Source organism: Acinonyx jubatus, chromosome B1 (genome assembly GCF_027475565.1).
Source record: "Acinonyx jubatus isolate Ajub_Pintada_27869175 chromosome B1, VMU_Ajub_asm_v1.0, whole genome shotgun sequence".
Classification (NCBI taxonomy): Eukaryota; Metazoa; Chordata; class Mammalia; order Carnivora; family Felidae; genus Acinonyx; species Acinonyx jubatus.
The window spans coordinates 142,891,039-142,905,429 of NC_069382.1; the positions used below are offsets into that span (position 1 = coordinate 142,891,039).

General features: G+C 40.6%; 1 protein-coding gene across 4 annotated transcripts in view; it reads left to right on the top strand.

Annotated features, from left to right (window-relative positions):
- Window positions 1-14,391, top strand: part of RASSF6 (Ras association domain family member 6) — a 49,181-nt gene that overhangs the window by 4,304 nt on the left and 30,486 nt on the right. For 3 of the 4 annotated variants that reach the window (XM_015080202.3, XM_053217255.1, XM_027058194.2), the window contains exon 2: window positions 7,082-7,180. The exons of the other annotated variant lie outside the window; for it this stretch is intronic. In XM_015080202.3, coding sequence (XP_014935688.2) covers window positions 7,082-7,180 — 99 coding nt within the window. The remainder of the gene's footprint in view (window positions 1-7,081; window positions 7,181-14,391) is intronic. 4 annotated transcript variants of the gene reach the window in all.

The window sequence follows — 14,391 nt, forward strand, 5'->3', positions numbered from 1 at the left end:
TCCTTGAAGTCATGTAATTGTATATAGATCTGTTCTTCTGAACTTTAAGGTTCCTGGTCAGAGTTTAGAGAAAAAACTTTATTTTGGAACTGAATACATATTTGTAACTTTCCATTGCTTTTTCCGGCCAAAACAATGATTAAAAAAAAAAAAAAAACCTTCATGTTTACTGCGCTGAATATAATCTTACTTCATAATTTAAATACACATTTGCTATTCCAATGTGTTACTTTCCATTCTTTTTTTTTCCTTAGTAACTTTTATGGTGTTGTTATGTAAGATATGTTCCTTGTATATGATTTAGAAAGAACATATGAAATCAAAAAGAAAATAATTATCATTCATGAGCTCATAGCTTACAGCTTTATAGTTAATATTTTAATATGCCTCCCTATATATTGCATATGTTCATTCTTTTATATATGTTTTTACCTACATATTTGCATATATACACTCACTCTAGAAGGTACAAAAACGAAATAATCCATAATCTTGTTCTAAAGGAATAGTCAAATTAACTAAAGTAAAATTTAGTTAGAGAAAGCAGTAATTAGAAAGCTGCAGATATTTTGCTGTGTAATTTCAGAGGCAGGAAAAATATCCTTTGGCTGGGGAATGTTGGGAAGTTAGCGCCTATATTCTTTTAGTTCATTGTAAAATTCTGACTGTTCGGCACCTCATGCACCAGTGATCCCAGGAATAAGGGGCTACAGACACAGATGTAGGCTACGCTTCCTGTGCCTAGCACAGGGGCAAGCCCAGAGAGGGAACTCCTGAAATATTTGTTTACTATACAAAGGAGTGAATCAAATTTTCCACTTGTTAAACAAGTGGCCATTTAATCCATGATAGGTCACAGGAAGGTACTTTAAGTGACTGGCCCATTTGAGTTCATTGGGGCTGGGATTCACCTCCCATCCTCTGGCCTCCTTCTGGTACCTGGCCAATTCAGGCAAGCACACGTCTAGGCGGGATACAGGCAGGATACAGGCAGGATACAGAGCAGGTGGAGGCAAAGCACAGGTGCTCTCTGATGCTCCCAGGTCTCACTGTGGCCTGCGAGCTGGTGCTGTCTGATCCTGCCTTCTCAGGCTCCTGATCTTGTCTGCTTGCTTAGACCTTGCTTGTCTGCTTTGCTTTGCTTTCTCAGTCTCTGCCCTTCCCTGTCGAGCCACCTAGGCCCATCTGAGCTTAGACCCATCTAGTATTTCCAGGACTGTTTATTTCTCTAGGACTTGATTGCTGACCTAATTTCCTGTCTCATGAGCTCCATCCTATCTGGACAAAATGAAAAAATAAATAACCAAACTTATTCAATAATAATCTTATTTCATACACAAAATCAATAAACTCTGGCCCGAGGACCAGACAGCTTGTGTGATTCACTCTCCCAGTAAAGTACGTAGATTTGTAACAACTACCTTCCTCCTCAAGGCATAGTTTATTATGTCCTACCAAGCAAATTGTGAATGTCCAACATGAGACCTCTAAGCTTCTAGAATTATCATTTTTCCTTTTTTCATAAATCCTCATCTCTGCTAATCATGACCTCTCTTATCTTGCTCTTAAGGTTTTTGAGATAACTAGCTCAGATCCTTAAATCTACCCAGTCTCTATAATTTAGGAGATATTCACAAATGTCCTACCAGGTTTTAAATTACTATGAGTCATAGTTAATGGGATTGGAGAGGGGAAACTGTTTGAATTCACAGATCTATTTCTCACCTTGGCAATTAATAATAAAATGAGACTTTTACCTTTCGGGTATTTAGACTGTTTGAATATTTTGTTGAGCCAATTTTTAGATTCAGATATGGCCAATATGATTCCTATTTAATTAGCATATATTGCGAATGAACAAAAAATCTTATCCTGTTTTTTTTCCCCCATAAATTCCATTTAATTGTCTTCCTTCCTAAGGTCAGAGAATAATGTAAGTGCTTTTGAAATCCTTTAATCACACCTGAACTCTTCTGATTGGCTTTAGCATAGCTCACCAGTTTGACAATATAATTCCACAGCAATTGTTTGGTATCTTTAATGACACCTTAGCTATTTTCGTATAAATACAAATAGGAAGCCAACCAGAAAGTTCCTGCAGTGATTTTCAGCCCATCACTGTCAATGTCACTTTGTGATTGTAAGAAACTTCCACTTGTGATTCTTCAGTTCAATATATACCCAACTTCTAATCTCAGCAAAGCTATCATGTTAACTTTGAGGTCAAGAAAGATTTACAAATACCAATTACTCAGGCCATATCTGCAATTCTACATTTAGTCAGTCACTCAGCAAATATGAATTGAATTCCTTGCATGTTCCAGGCAAAATTCTAAGAGCTGGATGTATATAGATAAATACAAAAAGCCCTGATCCAAAGAAGTTCATGTTGTGGTTGGGGAAGACAGATAAGTAAATAAATAAGATCCTTTCAATTACTGTTACATACCTAAATGGAAATCATGTGGTAGTGGCTGACTGAGAATTGCTTAGGGAAAGCCTCTGAATGAAGAGATAAACTTGGCCCACGATCAGCATGATGGAAAACAGATGTGGAAGTCTAAGAGCAGGGTGTTCTAAGTAGGAGGAGTAGCAAATATAAATCCCCAAGACTGGAATGAGCTTAGGGACTGATGGAAAATCAGCAAAAAGGCCAATGTAGACAAAAGGTAATCAATGAGGAAAGTAATGAAGGGAATGAACACTGAAGAGATTGATGGGATGCTGTGGGTAATCGTAAGGAAGCTATATTTTATTCTATCTCATTCTTGGAAGTCATTGCAAGTTTTTAATCATCAGATGATGAGATTTATTTCAGTCTTTAAAAAGAATAAATAAAATAAAAATAAATAAGAAATAAATACAATAAATAAAACTATCATCCTAGCTTCTGTGTGGAGAATGGAAGACTAGTCACTGGTGGATGCTGGGAAACTAGCCATGAGGCTGATGCAGAAATTCAGGAGTTAAGGTGGTGATGATGATGATGGCTTGACTCAGGGTGGTAGCATTGGAAATAGAAGCTTTTGAGTTCAGGTGATATGTTGGAGGTACAATTAGTAGGATTTACTTTTGAATTAGAATCTCGTTCTAATGAAAGAGGAAAAGATAAAACTGAGTCTTAGTTATGGTGCCAAATTGGGTAGATGGGAAAGAATTGTCAGGGAGGGAATTCTGGAGACTGAAGAAAGTCCATGGTCCTGTCTGGGCCATTTGCATGGAGATATCTTCTAGACTTCCAAGCACAGATTAAGTAGGTAGTGACATGGGTCTGGAGCTCAGCAGGGAAGTTGGGTTAGAGACGGATTCGATTATCTGGAAGAAAGTAGACAGAGAAGAGGACACGGCCGAGGATAGGCTAGTAGAACTAACCAGCATTCTGTGATTGTGCAGAGGAGTCTGGACAAGAGACTAAAATGTGGAGTCCCGTGAAATAGCAAAGAAACAAGGCAAGTTTGTTGTCTCAAAAGCCTCAAGAAAAAAAAAGGGGGGGGGGAGTTCAAAAGCAGGAAACAATCAACCTTGTCAAATGCTGCTCAGAGAGAAAAGGAACCATTTGTTAAGATACAGGCCATTGGAACATGGGAGGAGAGGTGAAGGGAGGGGTAAATTAAAAGAATAAATGGTAAATAATAGATATCCAGGAGAAGACAGTGTTTGGACGATGAGGTTACCACTAGGGGATTCTCAGTAGGGAGCAACAATAACCTTTTTTGTGGGTGATTCAAATGATAGCATCTAGAGGCAAAACTCAGGTTTTAGAAGCAAGAGCAAGGGCTATATAACGAAACAGCCCAGACCAAATCCTACGAATGAGTAACTGGGATCTGTTGGGCTCCTGGAATGTGCTGTATCTTTCTCGCAAGGCAGCCTAAAATACCCATGTAACTTCTGACTTATAGAGTTGATTTGCCTGATGGCTAAGCTTCTGTCCCTTTCATCACAAGTCCTCCAAGAGACCCCCCCTTCCAATGATGAGCTGTCAAAGAAGATGACATCCCCAACTGGAGGAACACTGTTCTTTCAGCAAGAAGATAGGAGTAGAAAAGGTATAAATCAAGAGCAATGATACAAGGTGAAAAGCAGAAAATGGCATCAGAGCAGTGCAGATAAGAGACTATGGAGAGACTTGATAAGTCCCACTTGAGCAGAGACTAGGAAGAAACGGAAATCTGAACATCAACCTGTGGTGATGAGGGCCCTCTCGTGTGAGGTAACTAACTGGTGACAAGAGACTCAATGGCTTGAGAGCCATTGGACCAGTAGGCCTGGTGTTTGAGAAAATCTTCAATTTTAAGTTTAGAAGAGTAGATGTTTTGGTGGAATTGCAGAAAACCTGAATGTCAGGTTAGGAGACCTGGACTGTATTTGCTAAGAATGAAATCCCAGGAAAGTTTGTGAACAAGAAGATGACATGATGGTCCAGATAGTAAAAACATAAAGGGGCGTTCAGCTTAGAGACTATTACAATGTTCCCAGTGAGATGTGCTCATAGCTTTCAAATAGATTATATATTTTCAAATAATGTGCTATAATGCATCAGAGAATTTGTGAACATAGCTTTCCTTTTTTTTTCTTCTTTTCTTTTCTTTTTTTCTTTTTTCTTTGTTTTGGGCAGTGGGTGGGAGGATTGCTATTATCCTGGAGAAAGATGATATGAAATACCTTCCAAACACCTTACTCCAACCAAATTAAGCTAATTTGGAAGTAAAAGGAGGAAGTCCCTACCCTTCTTTTTTTTTTTTTTTTTTTAATAAAAATTGAACTTTTCTCTCTAGCCTAGCCTTTTATCCTGGCTATATCCCCTATGATTCTATAAGCTTGAAGCAATAGTAATTAAATATGTAATTTCTGCAAAATGGAATGACTGGAAAACATTATACTTAAAATCTCTGGTCACACCCAAATGCCATTTAGATGAAGACATAAAGGAGGATGTTATTCACATCTGACCACGGTTTCCAAAGCCTGAAGGAAACTTGAAGGATGTTACATCACACTTAATCAACACTTGCGAGTCAGAGCTTGATTTTAGATGCCTGGAAACTTAAAATTGTGTTTGCAGGACTGGGGCACAGTTCAGTCAATTTGGGTTGAGTGGCTGTAATAGAAGAAATGTATTCCCTTGCGCAGAACCATATAGGAGAGAACTCATTCTAGAAATACTCCAAAAACAGACTTACCAAACTGGCCAATCCTCCCTTGCCTTGGACCACTGATTCTGTAGTTTTTTAGTTTACTTGGTGCATTTTTGTCTTTTCTGCACATCTCCAAACATTGATCCAGGATTTCTTTTCTACTTTAACTATCTTGTCTTCCCATGTTGCCAAAATGATTTCAATGATTATAAAATGCTTTTGGTGGGGCGGGGGGATTATAGAAGCCTTTGGGACTTTAGTATCTTCTTAAAGAGAATAACACTGAGCTGTCAAGTAAGCAGAACTTTAAAACTGACTGAAATTTTTTTTCCACAAGTTTCTGGAAATTTCCTTGAAAAATGTAATAAGAGCAAGACATCTAAATTTTTTTCATAAATTTCTGAAAATTTTACTAGAAACTGTAAAACCAGCAAGGCTTCAGAAACTATTATTCCAGACGGTCAAAGTTCCTCATGTAGCTTCTTCTTTTTTTTTTTTTTCTTTTTTATACTTCTCAATAAAAAGTAAGATCCGAACCAAAAAAACAGCAGTTTCAAACACCCCAAGCACACCTGTGCATTTATAGAGCGAGCAGGAACATAACTTTTGAATCACTAAAACCTGGTAGTACCAGAACTGTGGATAAATCGAAAAATGAAAAAAATCCTTAGAGTGCATTCCAAATCAAATACTAAAAATTCAGAAGTAGAATTCCTGACAAGAGTTATGCCAAATTTAACCATACCGGATACATTCATTACCAGGAGCATAGCTAATACAGCCATCAACTGTAAAGTGATCATCAGCACAATTTTGACCCGGGGTTTCACTTACAAATTTGCAAATCATTTGCATTTAACACGGGCCAACATTGCGGTGTGTATTATACTTTCTTAGAAATATCTCTCTATCCTGTTGGCCTTTCTCTCTCCCTATCTCTCCATTCCATAGTTGTCAATCTCTCAAGTTGATTACCAAGGGGAAGACTGGAAGTGAAGTTATATACTTCTGGCCCATCTAGTATTTCTTCATATGCCCTCTTTATCATCTTTATTCAGAGATTGTTAAAATTAAATTATACATTCCTCTTCCTTTACTATTTTCCCTAAGAACATGAAGAATATAATTTTCAATTTCAAATGAGAAATATATCATGAGAGATAAAATGAATTTTTCTCAGAAGCACATATGGATAACAAAAACAGGAAAACACGTAAACATCTTAAAACTTATAAAGGTCAAGTGGGGACAAGAGCAGAGAAAACAAGACATTATTACTTGTTGTCAAGCAAGTCACTTTGTGAAAAGTCATGAAAAGGTGGTTTACAGGATGCCATTTAGAAACTCACTCAAAATGTGTTATAGTTAAAACGCTGAACTGAGCCTACTTTCTAACAATTGAAATTTTGGAGGGCATCTCACTTATCCTCAATAGTAATTCTCTTAGAAAAAAAAAATATATCTTTGAAAAGAATCTTGGAATGGGCCAACTAATAGAAAATGAAAGATTGGAATTTGTATAACCTTTCCAAAATGCAAAAAAAAATGTTGGTGAAAAGAAAAAAAATTAGAGGCCTTCAAGATTCAGACTTTGTTTCAAATTATGTGTCCCATTACTTACCAAGTGTTGGAAATAGAGGTAATAACATCTACACCCTGCTGGGACGGTCTGAGGATTGAGTAAGATAACATCTGGAAAGTGGCTCACAGACAGAGTATAAGATCTGTGGCACATGGTAAAAAAAAAAAAAAAAAAAAAAAAAAAAATCTTTCTCTTTCCTTCCCTTCCCAACCCTCATGCCCATAGAAGAAACACTACTTAAAAAACTTGTCCCAAATACTTTTACTCACCGGGCACAAAGCAAAACATTTCAATTTAAGTCAGAAACTAATTTATGAATGCATCACAGGAGTATACCATTAATGTTATCCTCACGTCTTAGGGTATCCTCAGATGATCTCAAAAAAGGAGAAAAGTTGAATATGATGGCTCACCAGTGCTCTTCCTGGATCTTCATCAATGAGAGGACATTCATTACCAGGTAATTATATGCCTGTATGTGTTATCCTACTCAGCAGTCATTGGTGGATTAAGCCCCAGGACTTTGTCATTCTAAGCATGATGAATGAACCACAAAATCAATATGAATCAACAGTGCAGACAGTGAGTACTAGTCCTAAAGACTGCTAACACATAACCTTTCATGGAACAATCACTCATATTTTATAAATAGTGGTCTAATTTCACTATAGTTGGCAGAATTCTCAGGAGCAGCCTTAACTAACGGATCTAAGTCTCCTCATAAATTGGATATCCAAATAATTGGTCCAGGGGCTCAAAACAGGCCTTCCCATCCTCTTCTCTCCCTCCCTTACTCCTTAGGACACACTTCATTTTCACTGTGTCCCTCTTGATGTTAGGTTATGCAATATATAGAACATCCACAGTGGTTTTCTTATACACAGCAAATAGCATCTTATATTGGTTTGGGAATAACTGAGCAGGAATTTGAAAACTCTAAGAGTAAAGCTGAGCACTGAACTGGCTGAGTTGGAGCAAAAGCAGATGAGAAAAAAAGACAGGGAAACACACACACACACACACACACACACACGCACAATTGGCCCTGAAACATGACCCATGTCTCACTGGAAAGAGAAACAAAGCCAAACAAATGATAGGAGGTGGTGGGTATAAATTGATGCTGGATCGGGCCACAGGAAAGCAGAGAGAACAAACATGGTCAACAATGGAATTAATGTCAGAACGGAGGATAAACATGAAATATAAGAGGTGGGAAGAAGGTGTGAAGTAAAAGACAGTGGATTCATCTATTCATTCCTCAAGTATGTATTAACTGCTTCCAAAAGACAGGTATTCTGGACCCTGAGCATTCAGCAATGGCCCAAACAAAACCTTTAGCCTTGTGGGGTGGCCTCCTCAAAGGGGGATGCAGTTGCTGTGTAAGATAAATGAGTAATAATATATATATTATTAGACACTGAAAGGTAGGAAGAATAAAATAAAGCGGGAAAGGGAATAATGAGTGCTGGAGGTGGCCAGCTGGGGGTTATGATTTCATATATGATGTCCAGGGAAACCTTGGTGAGAAGTAGCATTAGAGGAAAAGCCTGGAGGAGGTGAGCAAGCCAGTTGTGTAGGTATCTGGCTGGGAGCAAAGGGGACAGCCAAGACCAAGCTCTGAGGCAGGTGCATGCCTATATGGATGGAGGAAGCCAGGCTGGGGTAAACGAAGTGGGAGGAACAGCAGAAGCGAAGGATCCTGACATCATGGGCCAGAGCACGCAGGATCTCGTAGGCCGTTGTGAGACTTCATCTTTCCCACCGATGAGAAGCCATTGAAGGATATTGAGCACTTGGGTGACTGGATCAGTGTGGCCGAAGAGGGCATAAGAGTGGAAGCAGAGAAATTATCAAGGAGCTGAAAGTTCAGGGGAGGGATGATGGTGCCTTGGGCCAAGGTATCAGTAGTGGAGGTTAAAAAAAAAAAAAAAAATCAGATTCTCAGGTATTTTGATGGAAGAGAATGAAACCACTTTTTTGGGGGGCGGAGGTGGGGGGGAATATTTCCAAGGAAAGGTCTGCAATTCTGAAGACCCTTATTTTATGTCATATTTTGAATTGGCCAAATTGAGGACTGACAGTTTATATTTTGTAGCCCAGCACCCCTTTCAGGCCCTGGTATCTACATATCAGCTGGAACTCCAGTAAAATTTTATTACATTTACACAAACGCCAGACTTGAAGATAGCACTTCTCAAAATGTGGTCCACAGGCCGCCCACCTCCCAATCAGACAGTTGTTGACAGTGCAGACCCCGGGCTCCCCTTGACAGTTAATCAGATAGTTCTGATGCATACTGAAGTGTAAGAACCACTGCTCAGAGGAGGAAAGGATTAAAGTTTGAGAACTTCTGACCTCCTGAAATAAACAAAATCCCAGAGCCCGGGGAAATCTGTACAAAACACTTGTCAGAAATTAATACCACCGACCACCCAGGATATCCAACATGTCACAAATCTGACAGACACCTCCATTCATTTAGTCACTGGATGAGTAATCATTCCGCTCCCGCTCTGCGCTAGGCTTTGTTCCAGCGAACAAGGCAGAAATTACAAACTTATTAGGGATTTTTATTTTCCTGCACAAAAACATGTGAAAATAATGGAAACGAATAGGGAAATAGAATCCACTCAATGGAGATTTTGGCCTCAGCACATTGCATGAGAGCTACATTTGATCGATAAAATAAGAGGTTGTGACATTAATAGCATAGCAGCAATGGAACATTTAGGTCTTACTGCTGAATGAGGATTCTCTGAGTTTAGAAACTTCCCTGGGTAAATGGCGTTGGCATAAGTCAGCTTCACGCTCCGATGACTAAGTTTCCAGTTGCCGTTTTCATTGCCTGGGGTCATCACTGGTCTGCTGCTTCACATGGTAAATATTCTAAGCGAGCAGAGTTTCAAAAAAATATATATATGGTTGCTTTCAAAGTACTTTCAGGTGCTAAGCTGAAATCAGGGCACTTGAGAGGTGAGTAAACGCCAACCAGAGTACTTGAAAAAAGTTCAAATCCGGTTTTAGAATGCAGATCAGATTTGATTCTCTGGATTCCTTGGTCTTTGTCTCCTCCTCGGGGAGCCCAATGCACGCTTCTGTGGGCTGCAGCGCTACCCACAGCCCACAAGCCATGTGTGCATTCCTGTCCTTAGTAAATAATTTTAATGAGCATGATGTAATAAATTTTAGCAGAAAGTGCATTATTCCACACGGTGTCTCTTTCCAAGCATGTTGGCCGGGCACCCTTTGCTGAAACAAAGGAACCAGCCACCTGCACCTCTGAGCACAAATTCAGCACAAAGAGCCAATGTTCCACAGGCTGCTTCTACCTGGCCAGTAGAGCTAGAGGGCAATGTTTGCCCAGTTTCCATGGCCAGGGTCTTCTCTAATCAAGGAAACTGGATCAAACACTGCCTGCCCCAGCGTGCCCTGCAGGTGGGTTTATAAAGAGGACACCCTTCTCCCGAAGGCCACTGGCCTCTTGTCTTTTTTTAACTTTTTAACGTTTACTTATTATTTTTGAGAGAGAGAGAGAGCAAGTGGGTGAGGGGCAGAGAGAGAGGGAGACACAGAATCCAAAGCAGGCTCCAGGCTCTGAGCTGTCAACACAGAGCCCAATGCAGGGCTCAAACTCACAAACTATGAGATCCTGACCTGAGCCAAGGTCAGCCACTTAACTCTTAACTCTTGTCTTTAATAAAGGATAAGAGAGCCCTCTCTGACATTTTTTTTAAGGAACCAGGATTTTAAAATAGGTCAGGGGGGTGTCTGGGTGGCTCAGTCGATTGAGTGTCCAACTTCGGCTCAGGTCATGATATCACAGTCTCTGAGTTTGAGCCCCACATGGGGCTCTGTGCTGACAGCTCAGAGCCTGAAGCCTGCTTCAGATTCTGTGTCTCCCTCTCTCTCTGCCCCTCCCCTGCTCATGCTCTCTCTCTCAAAAATAAATAAACATTTTTTTTTAATAAAATAAGTCAGGGACAAAAAGTTCAAGACAAGGTTGGGACCATCTCCTTTAAAAATGAGAAATTTTTTCTACATGCAGATCGTTTTTAAAAAATTTATTTTAACATGTCCACTATGAGGTTTGATAACCTAATGAAAATAACAGAAATGTTCATAATGAAAAATTGGATATACTAACTACATTAGTTATTATGTCAGAAAAAAGGTGAATAAGGTCCCTCCAGATATGGGAAAAAAGTTCATTTTTTAAAGCTTTCCTTATATCAGATATTTTTCAATGAGCATTGACAATCACGAAGCATATCAATGTGACTGTTATTCCCAACCCAATTTACTTATTCCACGTTTACCTATTTTATCACTTTGGTCAGTTAGAAAACAGTAAGATCATCCATCTGTCCAAGATACACTGAAAATATTTCAATAGGCATCTGATAAAATCAAAATTCAAAGACTAGAAATATATTAACTTACGGAATTTACTTGAATTTCTGGATATGTTAAATGGTGGCACTGGTAAAAGGTTTTTTTTTTTCCCTCTAAAAATAGGTCAGGCTTTAATTTTCTATATTTTATTCCCTCAACAAATAATTATTGGGAACACACCACAAGCCAGAAGTTGTGCTAGAAACTGAGGTATGGAATTTTGAGCAAAAAAAGACAAGAGCTGCTTGGAGCTACGGATCTCCGATTTGAGCCTTCACTAGAATGACCTGGAGGGCTTGCTACACTAAAGATTGAGGGACCCACTCCCAGCTTGTGACTCAGTGGGTCTGGGTTGGCGTGAGCATTCCCATGTCGAAGTTCCCGGGTGGTGCCCGTGTTACTGGTCTGGGAATCACACTTTGAGAACTACAGGTCTAAAGGCCTGATTGATAACAAACTGACACAGATGTTCAGACGGAAAGGGATCCTTTAGAGAATAAGGAACTAGCCTAAACAGTGGCGGGGGTGGTGGGGTGGGGCTCCCGATATCTGACCAAGGAGGAAGCTAACGAGTTTAAGGAAGTGAGCAGGAGAGCATTCCTGACATAGGGAGTCTGCCTGAAGTCCTTATGGCCAGAGAGAGCTCAGGGTTCCAGCAAGTGAAGGGGACCCAGTGTGGGTGAGGTACAAGACACAGGGAAATGCATCTCTTCAAAGTAGGCTAAAGAGACGGAGCAGGACCTCCCCTGCTGTGATAAAGATTTGTAGTTTTTATCCCAAGAGCAATGGGAAGACGTTTAAAGATGTTAAGCACAGCTAATGCTATGGTATGTTCTCTGTGCTCTGTATAGAGTGTGGAGTATATGGAGGACACCCAGAAGAAAAACAAGGAGGTCCCTTAATATAAATTTTTATTTAATTTTTAAAAATGTTTTCTTTATTTTTGAGAGAGAGAGAGAGAGACAGACAGACACAGAGTATGAGCAGGTGAGGGGCAGACAGAGAGGGAGACACAGAATCTGAAACAGGCTCCAGGCTCTGAGCTGTCAGCACAGAGACCGATGCGGGGCTCGAACTCATGAACCACGAGATCATGACCTGGGCCAAAGCCGGACGCTTAACCGACTGAGCCACCCAGGTGCCCCTGTATTGTTTTAAACGTAAGGAGAATCAGTGGTCAAAGTCATGGCAGCGTCACAGAAGAGCCAGGTAAGAGCTTGTGTGTCAGGAGAGCTCCTGTCTTCAGCTCATGCTCATGTGCATGGCCCGAGGATCACTGGCCACCTGCTGTGTTTCAGGCACTCTGGTAACAATCCTAATGGTCCAAGAGGCTGTTAATGAATTAACAGAGTAGATAGATCATTTCCTCATCCCTAGGGAACAAGGGGCATCAGACTGTGGAGCCAAGGTCGTCATCCTCAACAAGCACACAAGCCTCCAGCTGTTCATACACAAAGGGTGTTATTTTACAGCCAGCCTGTGTGTGCTCCAGTAATGACCAGAGTTGTGTGGCACACTTGTGTTTACTTTTCAACTGGCTTACAAAAATGTGTAAGACTTGGATTAGAAAAAAAAAAAAAAAACAAAAACGAAATGAAAGTTTAACTCATGGGAGAGTAAGACCCCAATATAAGCTACATACCAACCCAACTGTGCCATTCCCTCATCTCTACACCCAGCCCCACAGCAAATCTAATTGGCTCCATCTCCAGAATCCAAACAATTCTCACCACCTAGTCCAAGCCACCATTATTTTCTTGCCTGGACAACTGCAGCAGCTTCCTGCTTTCATTCCCTGTCCCTAGAGATCTGGCCTGGAAGACCTTTAGAACCTCATCTGAAACCACTCTTCCCTTCTTTCTCTCCTTCAAACATGCCAAGCTCAGTCTTGTATACAGGGCATTGCATCTCTTGCTTGGGACAGTCTCCTTGACTCTTCATATGGTTGGCTCTTTCCTATTATTGAGATTTCAGCTTAATATGGCGGGCCTCCTGATCACCCTTGCTGACACGTCCTCCCCTATGCACTCCGTCACATGATCCTGTTTTATTGTTCTCAGAGCATTTATCCCTATGTAAAATTAGTGTATTTCTTTAAAAAATTTTTTTAACATTTATTTATTTTTTTGAGACAGAGAGAGACAGAGCATGAATGGGGGAGGGTCAGAGAGAGAGAGGGAGACACAGAATCCAAAACAGGCTCCAGGCTCTGAGCTGTCGGCACAGAGCGCGAAGCAGGGCTCAAACTCACAGACCGCGAGATCACGACCTGAGCCGGAGCTGGACGCTCAACCGACTAAGCCACCCAGACGCCCCCAAAATTAGTGTATTTTGCTCTTTTGTTTTCCTCTGTCTTCCTCCCCCTCAGAATGTAAGTCCCATCAGTGCAGGGGGTCTCATTCACTGTATACTTTGCCGTATCACTAGCATCTATTACATCATCTGTTATATAGTAATCCCTCAAATTCTTGCTGATGATGCATTCCTATGGGAACTAAACTTCAAAGAACTAAATTAGGAGCTCAGTGTTTTGACATGTGCTACCCTTAAATACTGTTTCATATCTAAGGGCAAACTGATTCCATCAGCGCTCCTCTTGAGTTTAATGTATATGCAGATTTCCTGGGTATCTTGGTTAAAATACAGATTTTAATTTCTAACAAGATGCCTCCTATGTGTTCAGATGATATGAGAGGAGCCACTCTTAAATCCTGTGATAGGCATATTAATGGCCTCCCAGAGATGGCTACATTCTACTCCCCTGAACCTGTGAATATTTTACAGTTGCATGGCAAAAGGGAATTAAGGCTGCCAATCTGCTGACCCTAAAATAGAGAGATTATTCAGATGGGCCCAATGTGATCCCCAGGGTCTTTAGAGATGAGACAGGAAGGGGGCTCTGTGAGGGGAGCCTGTGTCAGAGTGGGGCTGGTGAGAATGACTCCATGGTCATTGCTGGCTTTGAGATGGAAAGGGGGACAGAACTGAGGAATGTGGCAGGCTCAGGAACTGAGAAAGCAAGGAAACAGGTAAATACAGTCTCTGGTTCGAAGCACTACCACTATACATAAACCTGTTCTCTCCAAACACTCAGCTACAGCAAGGGGCACCTGGGTAGCTCAGTCGGAAGAGCATCTGACTCTTGATTTTTGGCTCAAGTCATGATCTTGAGGTTCGTGGGATTGAGCCCAACGTCAGGCTCTGTGTTGGCAGTGCAGAGCCTGCTTGAGATATTCTCTCTCTGCCCCTCCTCTTCGCTCTGTCTCTGAAAATAAA